The sequence below is a fragment of the Malurus melanocephalus genome, unplaced genomic scaffold, assembly GCF_030028575.1.
Source record: "Malurus melanocephalus ecotype Western Australia unplaced genomic scaffold, MMel_1.1 scaffold_104, whole genome shotgun sequence".
NCBI lineage: Eukaryota > Metazoa > Chordata > Aves > Passeriformes > Maluridae > Malurus > Malurus melanocephalus.
Window position 1 is genome coordinate 1,422,508 of NW_026623336.1, and position 16,881 is coordinate 1,439,388.

At 40.2% G+C, this 16,881-nt stretch overlaps 1 protein-coding gene across 1 annotated transcript in view; it reads left to right on the forward strand.

Annotated features, from left to right (window-relative positions):
• The window catches only part of COL22A1 (collagen type XXII alpha 1 chain), a 191,134-nt gene that overhangs the window by 121,590 nt on the left and 52,663 nt on the right, over positions 1 to 16,881 (forward strand). The window contains exons 24-32 of the mRNA XM_057369171.1: positions 6,244 to 6,297; positions 6,639 to 6,692; positions 7,686 to 7,739; positions 8,912 to 8,965; positions 9,355 to 9,390; positions 11,885 to 11,947; positions 13,290 to 13,343; positions 14,550 to 14,591; positions 16,429 to 16,461. Of these exons, the coding sequence (XP_057225154.1) occupies positions 6,244 to 6,297; positions 6,639 to 6,692; positions 7,686 to 7,739; positions 8,912 to 8,965; positions 9,355 to 9,390; positions 11,885 to 11,947; positions 13,290 to 13,343; positions 14,550 to 14,591; positions 16,429 to 16,461 (444 nt within the window). The remainder of the gene's footprint in view (positions 1 to 6,243; positions 6,298 to 6,638; positions 6,693 to 7,685; positions 7,740 to 8,911; positions 8,966 to 9,354; positions 9,391 to 11,884; positions 11,948 to 13,289; positions 13,344 to 14,549; positions 14,592 to 16,428; positions 16,462 to 16,881) is intronic.

A 16,881-nucleotide genomic window follows, 5' to 3' on the forward strand; every position in this document is an offset into this window, starting at 1 on the left:
GTCTTAATTAGACTATGCCCCAAAAATGCCCAGGAAGAAAAATGATTTCCTTATACTGCAGTTACATGGATATTCATTCAAATTAAGTGTGGAAGGCTGTGTCAACTGTTCCTGTGCTGTCCCCATGGTGCTGAGGGCCAACTGATTTGAGTTGGGTGTACAGAAATGAGATTAGGACATGAAAACAGCTTCYCTTGCCTCTGCCATTTTATATTAATGTCTACTTTTGTTTTCTGACCTGATTCCCCCCACTGATACCTGCATGGACAAAAGGAAGGAATGGATGTAGGAGCTTCAGAAAGCTCATTGCTGCTGAAGGACACAGGAAAGGTTTTCTCTAGTTATTATTGGGCTTTGTCAAGAAAAAACAGTTGCTGTCATGCTCAGTCCAACTGAGCAGGCAGCTGTGCAAGGGAGCTGACCTAAGGGCTAYTSTTRTGGSTCCCTTTTTGCTCAGGATGCTCTAWGATTCTATGATCCAGCAATGAGCTGCAGTTGAGATGAGTCAGTCCAGCTCTCAAGGACCATTTGAGATCTAATTAAAGTGTCAGACCATGAAGCAGCATCTAGGAGGCAACTACCCTGCTTGGCTGGGGATGTTTTGTCATTATAGGGTAGCCTTGCCTTTGTCTCTCTTTGCACACACTGACTCAAACTAAATTATAATATAAAAGTATTTTAAAATATTCATTTTTTCCTTCCAAATCAGCTGTGGTGGTAAAGCTGTCCATGTTCTTATTTGTTTCATGCTGTCTGGTCAGCACCTYTGAAAATGAGCATTCATTTTCCAGGGACCTTTACAAATGGTTCATCTCACAACATCATTAAGCCATGGAATAGAAACTCTGGATATTTTTTCTCCTCTGGATTTGAATTACATTCTGACAGCAAGGACACAGACACCTGAAMTTATAATGTGTTTATGTTGTTATTATTTATTTGTACTATTTTAGTCCAGGGAGCTTAATCATGGGCCCAACTGCTGTAGAATGTTCAAATGCAGACTGAAAAATGGAAAGTTGTGTAAAGAAATTTCAGCTGAAATATTTGGCTCAGGCAGTCTGAGCTGAATTACCAGGGCTGGGGTTTAGCTCCAAATGCAAGCACTTTTTGGGTTAAGGATGGGGGTGCAGGTGCCTGTTCCTCTTGGTGAAGATCCAATTAATATCATCAATGGACTTGAAGCTCTCTTAAAATGGGCACCTACAAATGGGCCACTGAGCCACAGCTGAGGCTCCCCAAGCTGAGTGGTACTTGCTGGTCACCTGTGAGACAGCAAAACACATCCAAACTCTGAGATTTAAACAAAAATGCCATCCCTCAGCCTCAGAATACCTCTGGGCTGTTACCGAGGCTTGCCTTTTGCTAGATAACCTGATGGTGTAAGACCTGAGAGGAAAACCAGTACAAGCTGTACCTATAGAGTCCTGGCTGGCAGTGATTTAATTAGTATAGACTTGTCTGTAGGGTGTGAACTCAAGCCCAGTTTTTCTTAAGCAATTCAGGAAATAAATGATCTCCTCTGAAACGCAAAGCATCCTTAACGTCCTTTTTATAATGCAAGTTAATACTGCAAGATGTAAGAAAAGGATGTGAGCCCCAGCTGCAAAGCTCAGATTGGATTCAAACTTTGCCAGTGCTGCTTGGAATTGGAAGATATCGCTCAGAGCTATCTTTAATAAGATCTATACCTTTAAAAAATAAATTAAAAAAGTCTTCACCTGCAGATTACTAATAGTGCTGAGACAAAAGACATTAAAGGAGGTTTTTTAGTTGTTTTTTCTCATTTGCTGCACTGACTCAGTAAAGGAACTCCAAGCAAACACACAGGGAAGTAAATCTTCATCTGTAGACAAAAGAGATCATGTCCATAGCTTACACTAAGTGATTAAATTAAACAAACACTGCCTTTCACTGGAACAGGAAACTCTGCTAGAGAGAATGCGGTCTACAAAGTCAACTTTATTCAGTAATTTAAAGAGCTGCAAAGACAATTCAAAGAATTTTCTGTTGAGAGAACTTTTATTTTAATTTAGTGTTGGTACTCCTGTTCCAATGCCACCTGATGAAATGACTGGAGATTGGATCCATGTATGAATTATGGCACTGTCACTGATGCTGACTATAAGATGTATTGTAGACAAATGCTCAGATCTGTTGGCTCTTCAGGCTTTTGGTTTTTAGTGTCATTAGCAACAGCTTCTTTTTTATGTCCTCATACTTTGTATTGATTTGTAAGGCAGGATTKAAGCAAAGCAAGCTTTGCATCATAGAAAATAACACAGTAATAATTTTCATTTTAGATTGGATATAAGGAAAAAATTATTTACTGAAAGGGTGGTCAAGCACTGGWTCAGGCTACGCAGGGRAGTAATAGAATCACTGTCCCTGGAGCTATTTAAAGGATGTGGCACTTAGAGATGTGATTTGGTGGCAGCTGTGGCAGCCCTGGGTTGATGGTTGGATTTGAGGATCTTAGAGGACTTTTCCAACCATAATGGTTCTCTGATTGTATAATTCCAATTCACAGTAGCTGTGCTGGTGATACTGTAGTGGCTGAAGTGAGAAATGAAAATCAGATTTGAGCAGCTGATGCTGGAATACACTCAGATGCAGTGGAGGAGAATTGGAGCCCTGGAGCATCAAGGGACATAGTGAGACGTGGGCTGCTCCACAGCACTGACTGCAACAGCTTCATTTCTGATGGGAAAGGAGTGTAAATAAAGGGAAGGCAGCACAAAGCCAACAGGAAGGGTCTGTGGGGTCTTTCTGAGAGGTGAAATCATGGAGAATGTCTTTGAAGTGGAGACAAGAATAGAGAGTGGAAGGGAAAAGGCCATCAGCTCCTCAGTTACTCACTTTGTTCTTWTTGTGGCAGCAGACAGAATGCTCCTGCATGTCCCTTCTTCTTGTTCGTAGAGCTGGTGCTCTGCATTAACAGCCCAGACCACAATCTGTTTTAATATGGGTTAAKGGCTTATCTAAACCTTTGTCATAGTGTAAGAAAATCCAGACATTGGCCTGGAATAATACATGGAGAATATRTCTGTGCAGGCTTTGCCTCAGRTATCTGGGAAAGCCATCAGACTTCRGTTTTCATTGTGGAATRCCATTTGTCCACCTCCCTCTAAGATTTAATCATCCCTTCCTCAATGGCCAAGCAGCCTACTGATGGAGTCACAGACAAAAGTTTCTGTTCCTTCTCAGAGCCTCCTTGGGGAGTACAGAGCCAAATCTTAATATCTCTGCCTTTCCCAATCCATCTTCAAGCAAGGTACGCACTGGAAGATGAGAGCATCCCTTAGTGGRTTCTGGAGGATAGACACAGCTGTTCCTCCAACGTGAACAGACAAATTTCTTTCCCGATCACTGGATTCACTGCATTACATTGTCACTGCATTACATTTTTCCAAGAAATGGAATGGATGAAAAAAAAGCCTGAAAAATACACCCCCCACAGTGTTTTTAACGATGTCCCATCCCATAAAACACACATGCTTCCACACATTATTTTGATTTTAGGTTTTAATGAACATTTTAAATATTTTTGTTTCAAAACAACAGTTTGAGAATATTCTGTTCTAAACATTTTAAGAAAAAAATCCATGTTTTGCATTTGCTTTCCGAAGAGAGTTTGTGTAGATCTGTTTTAAAATCAAGTTTTTGTGTACAAGTTTTTACTTCAACATGTACAAAGTACACTGAGTGTTTGCCAGCCAGAAAAAAAATTATACCCTGTGATCATTTTCTTCTGGTTCAGAATTTTAACAGGACAACACTGTTGTCTGGGTTTGGGATAGGGACTCTCATCTGGGTAATTCGTCAAATAATCTCTGAAAAATGTGGTTGTATCAATCAGGTACTTTAATCTGGATTCACCTAAAAATGGAAGCAAAGAAAACAGATGGTATGAGATTTTTGGGGTAAACATTACACACAGTCCTGCTGCTGTAAGTTTATGGTGTTGGGTTTTTTAAAACACAAGTAGATTCTGTCAGTTTGGTGCATTCTAATATTTAAAAAGAATATTCTTTGCTCTAAATTACACTAAGAATTCAGGAGAAGKGCTATAATAGGAGATATTGATATACAAGTGAAACAGGACTTATCTGCACAGTAGCAAAAGGGAGGGCTGTATAGAGGACATTTATGATGTCTTTCTGCCATTTTATTTCACTTTGTCCCATCACTTGCTGCTGGGTCCTGGCTGGGTCYGGACTGGGGTTTTTCACCTGATAGAAATTCCCTGTTGTAGGGCCATGGAGGATGTGTGTTTCATGGTGGGAGATGGTTCACTTTTTGATACAAAGGGAACAGAATTTAATTATTAGGAAGGAACCAGGGGAATTGTCAAGGAAAGCCCGTAAAGATAAATTTACACATAGTCCAGCCTGAATCAGTTTGTTTTTCTAAAGTTTTGCCTTTTTTTCCCAGTACTCCTCCCACTTTTCATGGAAACCTCTTCTTGGAGCCCATAGCTTCTGTAGGGCCCCTCAGCAATGCCATGTGGAGTAAGGCCAAGCAGAATTTCCATGTCCTGAGGCTGTTCCATCCAGCTGTGTCTGCACACAGTTGTGTCTGTGCATTTTCTCTTCTGCTGGGCTGATTTCGAGTGTTTTCCTTGAATGGGGAAGTATTTTTCATGAAGAATGGTCTTGACCAAGTGTCTTCTCATGAGTGTAGAATCTTTAACTGCAGGACCCAACTGCAGGATTCCCCAGGAATTAAATCATCAGCATCAGTGCATCCGAAGGCACATCTTTCTGAGGATGTTTTARCTATGCTCACGTTTGAGACACTCTACAATAGTGTTGACAGGATAATTCCATATCTGTTCTGAGTTGCGATGAAAGCAAACCATGGAAGGCAAGTGAACGTGAAGGATCCTTTTCTGGTCGTTTTGCCCCATCTATTGGTGAGACATGGTATTAGCTCCTGGCTGAATTACGGGAATATATGAAATCACTTTTCTGCTATCTCTGCCAAACCAGGCCACAAAAGCTTCTTGCCCTCACTTTTTAACGTATTTTCCATCTCATCATCTACATTTTTCGTTAAACATAAATGCTAATATTGATTCATGACTCGTAATACCTTAATATTGAATGGTGACAGGGAAAATGCTATCCTGGCCATTTTCTGTCTTGTACCAGTTGCTCAGTTTCAAAAACAGAGATTTTGGGTGGGGTGAGAAAGTTGTTTGTTGTTTTTTTAAGTACAATCACATCAGAACTTCCCTTATGCTGAAAACTGAAAATTAATGAAGTTGTCATATTGGAAAGACAGAAAGAGGCAGTCAGGGTAAAATTTCACCTCAGTCATGTATCCTTTTCTCGCGCTGTTTGCTCAGGTCCCAATCCAAAAAATACATGARCACATGCTTCATTCTGAGCATAGGAGAAATCCTATCTTGTCTACAGGGGAAACTGGCAGTAACAAGCACCTTTGTATCTCAAGTAACATATTAAGATCTGTCAAGGCTGGAAGCAAATTTCTCATAGGTAGCCAAATTTAACAATTTGCTTAATGCATAAAAGTAAATCCATCTTAAAATCAGGTGGCTATTGAGAATACTTTCCATAAGAGAAGCAGCTGTTGCAGGGACATGTGTAAGAATGGTAAGATATTTCCAAGTGAATGTGTTCATCACACTATGAGTTCATGAGGATCTTTTGGTACCTACCAGGTTGATGTTAAGCAATAAAATGGTGGCACATTTTGTTTTAAAACACTTAAGTCACTGTAGCATTTCTCCATACTCTTGGATTCATATTTTACCTCCATGCTCCCCAAAAAAGCACACTCAAACCACTGAAAGCCTCTTTCATTCATTAGCTGCTTTCAGCAGAGGTAAATCATTCACTTTGAAACAACATAAATCAAAGTTAACTTMGACTGGACGCTCCAAGGAATCCCACTGGTCAAGCTTTGTGTTGTAGGTTACCACTGGTGGCCTTCATCTCCTTCAGCTCTTGTATTGGACTGGAGGATGGAGCTCCCCCTGTAGCAGTGGCAGCAGTGGCATAAGCAGAAGATTCTGTTCTACCTGTGTTTGTGGCCCCTTGGTTTGGCATCTTGAACTTTTTGGGTAGAAGTTAAGCAAATAAAGCCTGGTGCTTTTTCCCTTTCCCTATTACACAGGGCTTTCCTGTACTTCCCTATTTCCTGATAATTCCCTATTACCTGAAGCTCTCATCCACTACCAGAAGGTTTAATAAACTGGCTTTGCTTTCTCTGTTGCAGGGACCCCCAGGGCCCCCAGGCATTGCTGGACCCCCGGGACTGCCTGGACCACCGGTAAGAAATCTTGGGGGGGTTTTGTTTTATATCAAGGAGAAGAAAAAACGGCTGGGGAACAGTTTCAGTTTTGGCTTTCAGAGGGACAGAGTTAGGGCCTCTGGCAATGTGTTTTTTCTCTTAATTTTCTTACTGCAAAACCACAGCTTCTCTCTGCTGAGCTGTGGAACCACATTGGTGCTTCCTGGGGATAGTTCAGTGTCTCCAGGGCTCCCCCACAGCAGTGACCTGACTGTAGTGGAAGGGAAAACTGCATTTCAGTTGAAAGCAGCAATACCCAGTGAGGTTCCTGCAAAGAACAGAAATACTGATTTATTTTTCCTTCTGATTTCATTTCTCAGGGACTGCCAGGAGAGATTGGAGTTTCTGGTAAAATTGGACCACCTGGGCCACCTGTAAGTGTTGAAGAACTGCTTCCCTCATCTCCAAGCTCTCCATTACTTCAGATAGTTTAATTCTCAAGTCTGCTTTCTTTCCCACATCTTGTCTGAACACAAAGTTTTAACATGGGTGCCAATACTATCACTTTCAATTCAGAAATTAATCTCTGATACCTTTTGTGAATAAGAATTTTGCTAGATGCAGCCCCACATAAATGCTATGGAATTGGATCATGATATGATACCTTTCAAAATTCCTTTTGCATTTGAAATAATATGATTTTTCCAAATTTGGAATTTCTYGAATCAGGCCAAATAACTCATGATTAAAATATCGGATTTAGCAGAGCATAGCAATTTCTGTTGGGTCTTAAGTCATAAAAACTGAATTATTAAATACTTAGTACAGAATTGCCACCTACAGCCTGCAGTGTTTGGGGATTGACTGACACTTGGAAAACGGAAGAAAACTTTTTCTCACCATTTAAAATGCATTACAGGAGTAATTTTAATTCTTATCTTGCTGAACCATTCTGTCACTATGCGTYACATTATTGAATTYTAGGAGTCYATGTACTGTGTAATAAATTACCAATATTTAAAAGGAGAAATAGGTGTTAAAAATCYTTATAGATACATATRATGGGGACTTACAGAGAATAAGTTAAAATGTAAGKAAGATACATTAAAAATTATTTAAAGATCCACAGTGCATAAAAGCTTCATATTGGAATTTCTTTGTGACAATGCTGACATCCAGTGGTCATTCACTGAAACTGCGATACTGGAAAAAGGGCACAGCAAATATGTACAGTGTGAGAATTTTTGTGTATTTTGAGACACAGTARGGAAAAAAAATATTAAAACYAAAATGCATGASGRRATTTTTMTTTTCTTAAATTTYGGTRAGTAGTAAGAGGGATGAACTGAGCRCACTAATGCTGAATTTACTGGTAGCTAAAAATTTAAAGAGCTGATACTTATAGCTGTTTTTTTCCTCTTGTTTAGGGGCTGCCTGGCAAAGATGGACTCAGTGGGCTTCCAGGGCTTCCGGGTCTAAAGGCAAGTGACACCACAGACCATGGGATTAAGTTCCTTACCTGGGCAGATCACTGGGGTGAGGGAACAAGGGAAGCTGAAAAAGCACAGCTGGGCATTGCAAACAATCATCCAAGCGATCCAGAGACTCTGGCAGTCAAGATGTGTATCCAAGGTGCAAAGAAGAAGAACAAAGAAGTGTAGCAAGCTCCAAAGATATTCCTTTCTTTCCCCTTTGAAGGGCTGGAAAGAAGAGATGCCATCCCCTTGAGGTTTCTCCACATCTGTGTGCCAGAAAGTTCATTCTTTATTATTCCCTACTTCTTATGGCCCATTTGAAAGCTTCTCCAAATAATGGCTTGGGGAATTGTCTCCTCTGTTGTCTCTGYACTGGGAGAAGGGAGATAGGAGATTCAGAGATCGGAGACACTCTGTTCAGCTTGCCATTCCGATGCAAATAAGGGTCAAAGAAATGTGCCATATTTAGACTATAAAGACCAAACAAGACTTTGGGGATGATGATGCTATATTGGATTAAGCAAAACTGCTCTTAGCCATCTGTTGCTTTGGATTGCATTAGCAGAACTTTTCTTGCTTCTGATAGCCCAGTTCTARCAGAGTCCCCAGCTCCCATTTATGATGAATAAAGGTGAGGCATTTGGAGCCCATAATATTTTTCTGATGCTAAATAAACTTTGAATTTTATCCACACATCCACGTAGTACTTACTGCACTTCACAGCTGTGCAGCCACATTTCAACCACTGCAGCGTCTGCTGTCCATGCTTACACTACCCACACTGGAAGATCAGTGTTAAAATATTTACATAAAAGAACTAGTGACCGTGGCCCCAGTCCCAAAATTTTATGTATTTTTAAAACACTTTCTGTCTTTCTTACCACAAACAGTTTGAAGGAACTGAATAGACATGTTGTTTTTCAGATAGTTCACTATGGACAACTTTAATGTAAGAGTGATTGTGTTATTCCAGAAATTCTTCAACAGAGTGCTGCAGATGTGGTTGCAAACAGTACTAGAATGGAAAAACATTCCAGGAAGCATATTCTCACCTGACTCCATTTGCGCCCTCAGGCTGATCCTGAGGAGTTGAGTTAAAATATTCCTCACCATTGACTGCAAATGTGCTGCAYAAACACCAGAGGAGTTTATGTGTTGACTTCTTGTGTTCCCTGCAGGGAGAACGAGGGGAAAARGGTGAGGAAGGCTTTCCTGGAAAARCTGGCCCTAAGGTAAGGGATTTTATTTCATAGTCTGCTGTATCCACTATGTCAATCATGGTGTGATTTTGGGAGGTCTTATATCAAAGCCTGGAGAGTAAGATTCCTCTGAAGCTGGAAATGATGAGCAGATGGGGCTCATAGAGTTTCATGGTATTCTGAAGTACCAACCCTTGTTTGATGCTCCTCTCTCAAGCCCAAATGTGCAGGGAGATCTGACCTGGACCTTGCACTGGCTCCCTGTGGTCTGTATAACCAAGCCATCAAAAAGGCAGTTTCAGAGCCTTATGGGATGTAAGCAGAACAACATGGACCAGCAGGGACCACATTTTGCTAATGAAAAGTGTTCTTACCAAAGGTCAGGTCTTTCCAATGTTACAGATTTGCTTTTGTTTTTCCAGGGTGAACCAGGGAGCCGTGGCCAACCTGGTGAGCAGGTGAGCAGGAAAAAGTCTTAACTGAAAGACCTACCTGTTAAAGCAGTATAAAGTGACCTCATGCAATAAAAATCCATTTGCCAATGAAGATCTATGCCTGTCATTCTCCTCTGTGATTGAAAGTACAACAGATGTGTGGATGAGACTTACGATTTAACTGAGTAATGCAAAAATTCTGAATAATGAATATTTTCCAAAATACGCAAAATCCATYTTTTCATTGTATCCTGGAAAATTCAGTCATCTTACTCCTGGCAGATAGGGAAGGAAAAGAAGGCAGAGCTGCATAAGTGGTTATGTTCCTTCACACCTCATGTTAACACGAGGTGATGTTGATGGAAGATGAGGACCTTATTTGTAACTCTGTGATGCAAGGGGTGATGCTGTCATTTCTGAGATGTGAGTTCTTGTTAGRAAATAACCCCAGATGGCAGTCACACAGTTATCTTCGTCTTTTCATATAGGAATTTGGGTTTCAGCTGATCTCAGGGAAGAACAGGGAGCGTGCTCTGCAATTTCCTAAAGCACACAGTTGTCCAGAGACGAGTCAGGAGCAGTGACCACAGATGSTGACATTGTTATTTGCATGTCAGCTTCTCAACTGAACTATGGAATTTCTGTAGAAATCTGTATGAGACAGAGTCTTGTATCTTTGGCAAGATGTGAGACTCTGTACAAGATTTTGGATACAGAGTCTATGCCAGCTGTGGACATAGAGCTGCAGTCTTCTCTTACTCCAACCAGTCTCAGTCCAATTTCCTGCTATAAAGATAAAGTAGGAAGATGGTCATTGCCTCTGCTCCCATGAATAGATATGTGCAATAAAGCAGAACATATACTACCAGCTGGACTTGGAGGGAGTAAGGGAAGAAGCCATCTATGCAGAGTCTCAAAGAGCAGTTTTTCTCAAGCTGTAGCAGTCTCTCCATGACCATTACATTTTAGRAATTGATGACCAGTTTTCTTATATGTCACAGTGTTGTGGTCAGACTTTCTGCTGCTAACTACCCCTTTCTTGTGAAGAGTCAATGAGGGAACTGGGTTTGTTTATCCTGGAGAAAAGGGGGCTYGGGGGGGGGSCATATCACTCTCTACAAGTGACTGAAAGGAGGTAATAGCCAGGTGGGGCTTGGTCTCGTCTCCCAGGTAAAAAGGGACAGAACAAGAGGAAATGGCCCCAACTCAAGTTATAGTCAGAGAAGTTTCAGTTGGATAATAGGAAATAAAATCTTCACAGAAAACATTGTCAAGCATTGGTATTTTGTATTGTCTTTCTGTCCTTGAACTCATAGGAACTCACTGATGTTTTGCTTCAGGACCTTTTCAGAGGCYAAATTTACATAATGTTTATATTTTCCCTCAGAATTCTCCTTTTTCTGCTATGTTAGGTGCTCTGATTGTTTTCCAGATCTCTGGAATCTCTGGCATCTTATTATCATTTCCATCCCTGGAAGTTTTCAAGGCCAGATTGGATGTGTCATTGAGCAACCTGGTTCTAGGGAAAGGTGTCCTCCCATGGCAGGGGGTTGGGACCAGAGGATCTTTAGGGTCCCTTCCAACCCAAACCATTCTCTGATTCCATGATAGCCAGGATCCTGYAGTGTCTCTGAGAAAGCACCACTCCATCTGTCACCAAATACCACTTGCAAAATTCTCCCAACATCACCCTGGTSTTCTTAATCATCCTCAGTTACCACAGCATCTTGTTCCTCACCTAATTTTGTCTACAGACCCATTGCACCTCTACCATGATAATCTTTTAGTTCTCCCTATACTTAAGGTAATCTCTTTAGAGCAGGGATTATGTTTTCTTAGTTCAGTGTTTGTACAGGACATAGTGAATTTGGGTCCATGACTGATCCCCTTTGTGATATCACAGCATAAATTCAGATAGAAAAGAATTCTAAATAGGAAACCACATGGTTATTTTCAAATGACAAACTGGGTCAACTGAGAGCTAAATTTGAGACTATTTGATATATTTAGGAGAAACCACATGACATGGAGATCATAGTTACTCCAATAACAAGTATTGTAAAGCACAAACTGGAAAGTAATGCTCAAACAGAAATAAATCCGAATGTGCAGTAATGCACTCAGAAAATTCTAGATACATTCATCAGGTGACATCTGTACCATTCMGATTAACACAGCACAGTTTTTGCATCTCTGGACTATACCAGATCATTAAAGATGAAAAAGAAAGTTAGATTTTATTTCTTTATTTGCTTTTAATTGCTTGCTTGGTCCTGCTACAGAGCAGCATGAAGCAAATATGTCCTAAATTTTGTGACATCAGTTAACAGGCAAAAGATGATAAGTCTTAACTTTTAGTTTAAGTAATGATTTACAAAAACTAAGAAATTATTTTATAATAAAACTAATTTCATTCTGTCTCAGCAAACTACATCTACAATCAATCCCCTGAGAAAACTCAGGCAGGGTCTGGCCTACAGCATTCTAGCTTTCACAAACTTCTTTGTCTTATTTTCAGGGCGAAGCAGGTTTTCCTGGTCCTAGAGGTTTACCTGGACTGAGTGGAGAAAAAGGAGAACGGGTGAGTGACTTTGAGCCACAAAGTGAATTTTTTTTTGGCTGTTTAGCATCAGGAAGACTTACCTCGAGTGTCCCTAGATGGTGTTCTCTCTTGGTGTGATGGCTGTGGTGAGCAGCCARCAAGGTTACCAACCACCCAAAATGGTATTCCCTGCCTAGTGACTGTTCCTAATTGATGCTGAGGTGCTAATGAACAGTGTCCATCCTAAATGTGAAGAGTYGTGCCATGTTGCTTGTGAGGCAGTAGAAAAGATTAAGGCTCTAGAAGTTAGACTGCAATTCAGACTGACTTTCAGAATTATTTGCCTGATTTAAGAACATTAAAAATTCTTGATATGAACAAAAAATCACTAATCTCCCTTGTCACTGAGCCTGGAAAAGGCTTCAGAATGGCTGGGTTGTTTCTGATGGCCTGACTTCCACTCAAGTCCTGTGCTTTCCCTGGGTAGCTGCAGGACTCTGGAGATGTCTTCATASCTGGAAATATTTGGATCAGGGGCCTGACAGTAAATTTATCCATGTAAATAAAGTCTGTAATTCTGATAACTGACAACATGCTTGAATRTGATCAAGAAGGATCTAAAACCAACTGAGGTTTTTCCCTGCCATTTGCTCCATTATATGTCTTGTAGAGCATAGATGCAGAATATGTTCTGTTGGAAGTGTTTGAGGCAAGGCTGGAGGGAGCTCTRAGAAATCTGATCTAGAGGAAGTTGYCCCTGCCTGTGGCAGGGAGCTGGAAYTAAATGGTCTTTAAGGTCCCTTCCCACCCAGACCATTCTATGACTGTGTGATTTGCTCTGTAAATAAAATCACAAAAATGTAGGTAAGATAACTTCAATTTGGATGCAGGATAAATACAGTTTATGTCTGTACTTTGAGAAGTATCACATCATCTTTGTTAAGCATCTTGCATTCAGAAGGTCAGATTACCAGGGCAAAATAGGGACATAGACACCAGGGAATGGATGATTCAGAAATCTCCTATAAAAACAAACAATAATATAAATATCCATTTTGTGTCTTAACTGCTGTTCTGCTGCCTCTCTTTTCCARCTGGGGAAAAAAATTCTGATTTTTTTATAACTTCATCAGGCAGTGGGATCTTCTACAAACAAGTTATTTTAGGATTGGTGCTTTTGTTTCTGTGAACTCAATTGTTATTCAATGGTTTTGAAAATATAGTGGATTTTTGAAGCTATCTTCAGAATGTTACATTTTTAATTTCTTGCTCTACATCTTCCAAGATACATAAGATAACTGAAAGTGTAAAATACATTAGTGAGGCTGACGCAATCAAATAAAAATGTGCATATTTCATGCTTTCCTTTCCCTGCTTTTAGGGAGAAAAAGGAAGAGATGGTCTCCCAGGAATGAAAGGTGAAAGAGGAGAAAAGGTAAGTCATCAAATGACCCTGATCTTCCTTGCCAAGAGAGGAAAGCAGGCAAAGGGGCAGAGACAAGTGATAGAGGAGTATCTCTGAGGAAGACTAGAAATTTTGGAAGATGTTTTGCTGAACTTTACAGAGAAGCAGCAGAAATAGCGATGTGTGGGATGGAGAAAATTTATTGAGCAATGAAATCTGATGAAATTAAGGAAAATTTCTGTAATTCAAGGAAAATTTTCTTTGTGTTGTGTTATAATTGGCTGATATAAATGAGCCTGGAATAAAATTTGAAAAGTTTTCTGTGCCTGTCTGTGATGTGATAGAACAATAATTTAAGGAACAGTCTGGGTTTCTATCACAACACCATTAATTTTAGTGAAAGTAAGAGAAATAGAAAAAAGGTAATGTCCACCAAAATTTGCATCCAATATTTGTGAGCATAAAGGTGAAGGAGAAGCACTGACCTTGCAGCTGCTTGCAGATGGATGGTGAAAAACTGCCCTCAGTACAGTGGCAATAGCATCAGGATGTGGGTTTTWCTTCTTCCTAGGATACATCATTCCTCAGTTTATCAGTGACTTTTACTGTTTGTGGAGGTGGGAATTCTTCCATGGGAGGTCAACTGACATCAATGAAGCATCTGAATCTCCTGTGTCTGGGAGGTTAATGAGTGTTGTTTGTAGTTCTTGGCTTTCAAGTGTCAGGGGATGGATGTTTTTGGAGCACAGCCCACAGGAAGGTCAATGCCAGCTGCAACATCCAGACTATAATTCCCAGGAGATCCTCCAGCAACAGTGTTGTTTTAATTCAAAATTRGGGGAGAAATGGATTTAGAAGCTTAAATATTTTCTGAAAAACATGGAGTTTAGTTCATCAATGAAAGAAATTCAGCTAAAACATTTTTTTAAAGCAAGACTTTTGATCCAATTTAATTTGAAAAGAAAATTAAACTTCACATCCTTAACTGGATGGGGAAACTTTGGAAATTCATCAACCTGTGAAGTCAGGTCAATATAAAATCATGGAGGGATAAAGACAACAGAGTGAGAATCCTGCATGTAACAAAGCAAAGACAGCAAAAATTCTGTCCAGAAGTGTGACTGAGCTGGGGGGTTGGGTTATATCTCRTCTGGTAATACTGCTTCTTCCAGAYAATGTTGAGTTTTATTTGGGAATYTGKTTGTGTAATTAGCTATATTTTTCTCCTCTCTCCAGGGTGACATGGGTTCCCCTGGACCCCCAGGCTTACCTGGAACAGTAAGTAAGATTGTGTTTGGTGCTGTAACAATATTCAAGGCTCCATCACACTTCTTCCACATAAATTCCTCAGAAACAAACATTTTCAAATATGTAGAAAATTAGAACCTATTTACATTGAGATTGTCTCCTTTTGTTTCAGAGAAGTAATATAAAGGTTTATTTGGTCTTCGATTTTTTTTTTTTTTGTGAGATTGTGCCTTCCTCTGCCTCTTTGCAAAAACAGACCAAGAATAGATAAAATTTATTGTTTTCAAAATGAAGATACAAAGTTACTTTGGAAAGCCTGAATATAATTACAATGAAGTTCATTCGTGGCTAAATAAACCACTGAATGGCAATGCACAATCCTCTAAGTTCCCTCCAACAAAACTTGAGCAAGCAGCTTGGAATAAGCACCATCATTGCAACTGGAGGCAATCACAGGTCCTCCAAGACAGGGCAGATGTCTGCTCATCAGCTCTGCTCACCACAGCTGGATAGAGCTGCCACTTTCACAGATTATGAAAAAAAAAATTGAATCAAGCTCTTTTGGCGAAAATCAAGTATCTAAAGACTTTCACACAGCAATGGGGGTGTAATTTATTGCCTGCCATTAATTGGGCCTCAGCCAATGCCAGAGGGTCCTTCATAGTTCTTTGTGTAATAACACTCCACATGTATCACACAAGAATGAGCAAATCACAACACCAAGGATGAATCTGTGTTAGTAAAGGCAGAGAAAGCAGCTCACAAACCAAACACAACATGGCTGGATATGGAGATGTGCCCTACTGCTCCAGCTTCCTGTGTGTGTAGGGAAAAATAATTTCTGTTTATGGTGGTTTAGGAATGCTATTCCCCAATTTAGTGCCCCTTACCCCCTGAGACATCCAAACCACATACTGATCACTCATTTCCCCTTCTCCCCTCTTCCTTCCCTGTGTGTCTGAAGAGGAGAACTGGGGGCACAAAAGGCAAAGATCATGGGTTGAGATAAGAAYAATTTGCTGGAAACAGCAATGAGATAAGAAAATGAACAGCAACAGCAAAAATATTAATAGCAAAAGCGTACAAAAGAGAGAGTGTGGAGTCTGACCTGACTGCATCTATGTTGCCAAAAACACTCCCTCCAGTCAGGACAAGTGTTATCTCACCACTCCATCTCCTGTGCTTGCTCCACCACCCTTCTTGGAAGTGTGAGAGAAGCCTTTTCCCCCWCYCCTGGCAATGACATAAGGTGACATTGAATAACTAATATCTTGACCATGCTCCCTCCCACTGATCTAAGCTGGGACCAGGCCACTGTTTCAGCTGTTAAAAGTAGGTAATGCTTTTGATATGTCTTCATRTCATCAAGGACTATTATTTTCTTCAAAATTTTATCAGCTTTGAGAAAAGATACTGTGKTTTTCTACACAACTTGTCCTTCAGAGTTACTGTGTATTCACTAAGAAAACAAGGTTGAGATGTCATGTACATGGTACAAAGCAAGAGAGCACACCAAGCTCAACCATGGTGTCAGGAATTTTAATAATACAGATATCTCCAAGTGGAAAAGTGAGATGGAGATTGCTAGCAGTAAAATTGCTATATATAATGTTTATAAGATTGCTATAATTGTGGTAGGACACACAGGATAGTCTTGAGTTTGTGTTCATATTTCCAATATTCTGGGAGATGTAAGGTATTTGTGGGCTTCTTTCCAAACATACAGATGTTACAATGAGCTGCTCTTTTATAAATCTACTTACGGGTSTATGGAATGTGCAGTCTAGAATGACAGGAGAATATGTAAACTACTGCATTTTAASGAAAATGGGCAGTCCTGTTTTTAACACTCTGCTTTCTGTTCCAGACAGCCTTCTTCACCCCACACCCCAGGATTCCTGTAAGTACCATCTCTAACAAACATTGCCTCTGTATCTGACAGACACACAACCCCAAGTGTTTTCTGTGTTATCCAAATGCTTTCAGTAAAGAATTCAGATAGAGTCTGGTTCTGGCATCCTCATCTCTGTAACCAGCTATGATGAGAAATCCAAATCTGTGCTGGTAAGAGCAGCTTCAAGTCATGTGTGGCTGGGGCATAGCTGTGTGCTATCCCAGCCTCTTAAACTGAGCTTAAAATTAAGTTTTATTTCCCWCTTGCAGCACCTAGTGGGAAATAAATGACACAACATGATCTGTGAAAARGTTTGTAATGGATCAGAAGGTTTTATGGATTAGAGAGGTAGGCTGTAGGAGTGCCATTAAAAAGGAAAGCATGTATGCCAAATTCTTTAGAGATTGAGGAAGGAAATAAGGATGT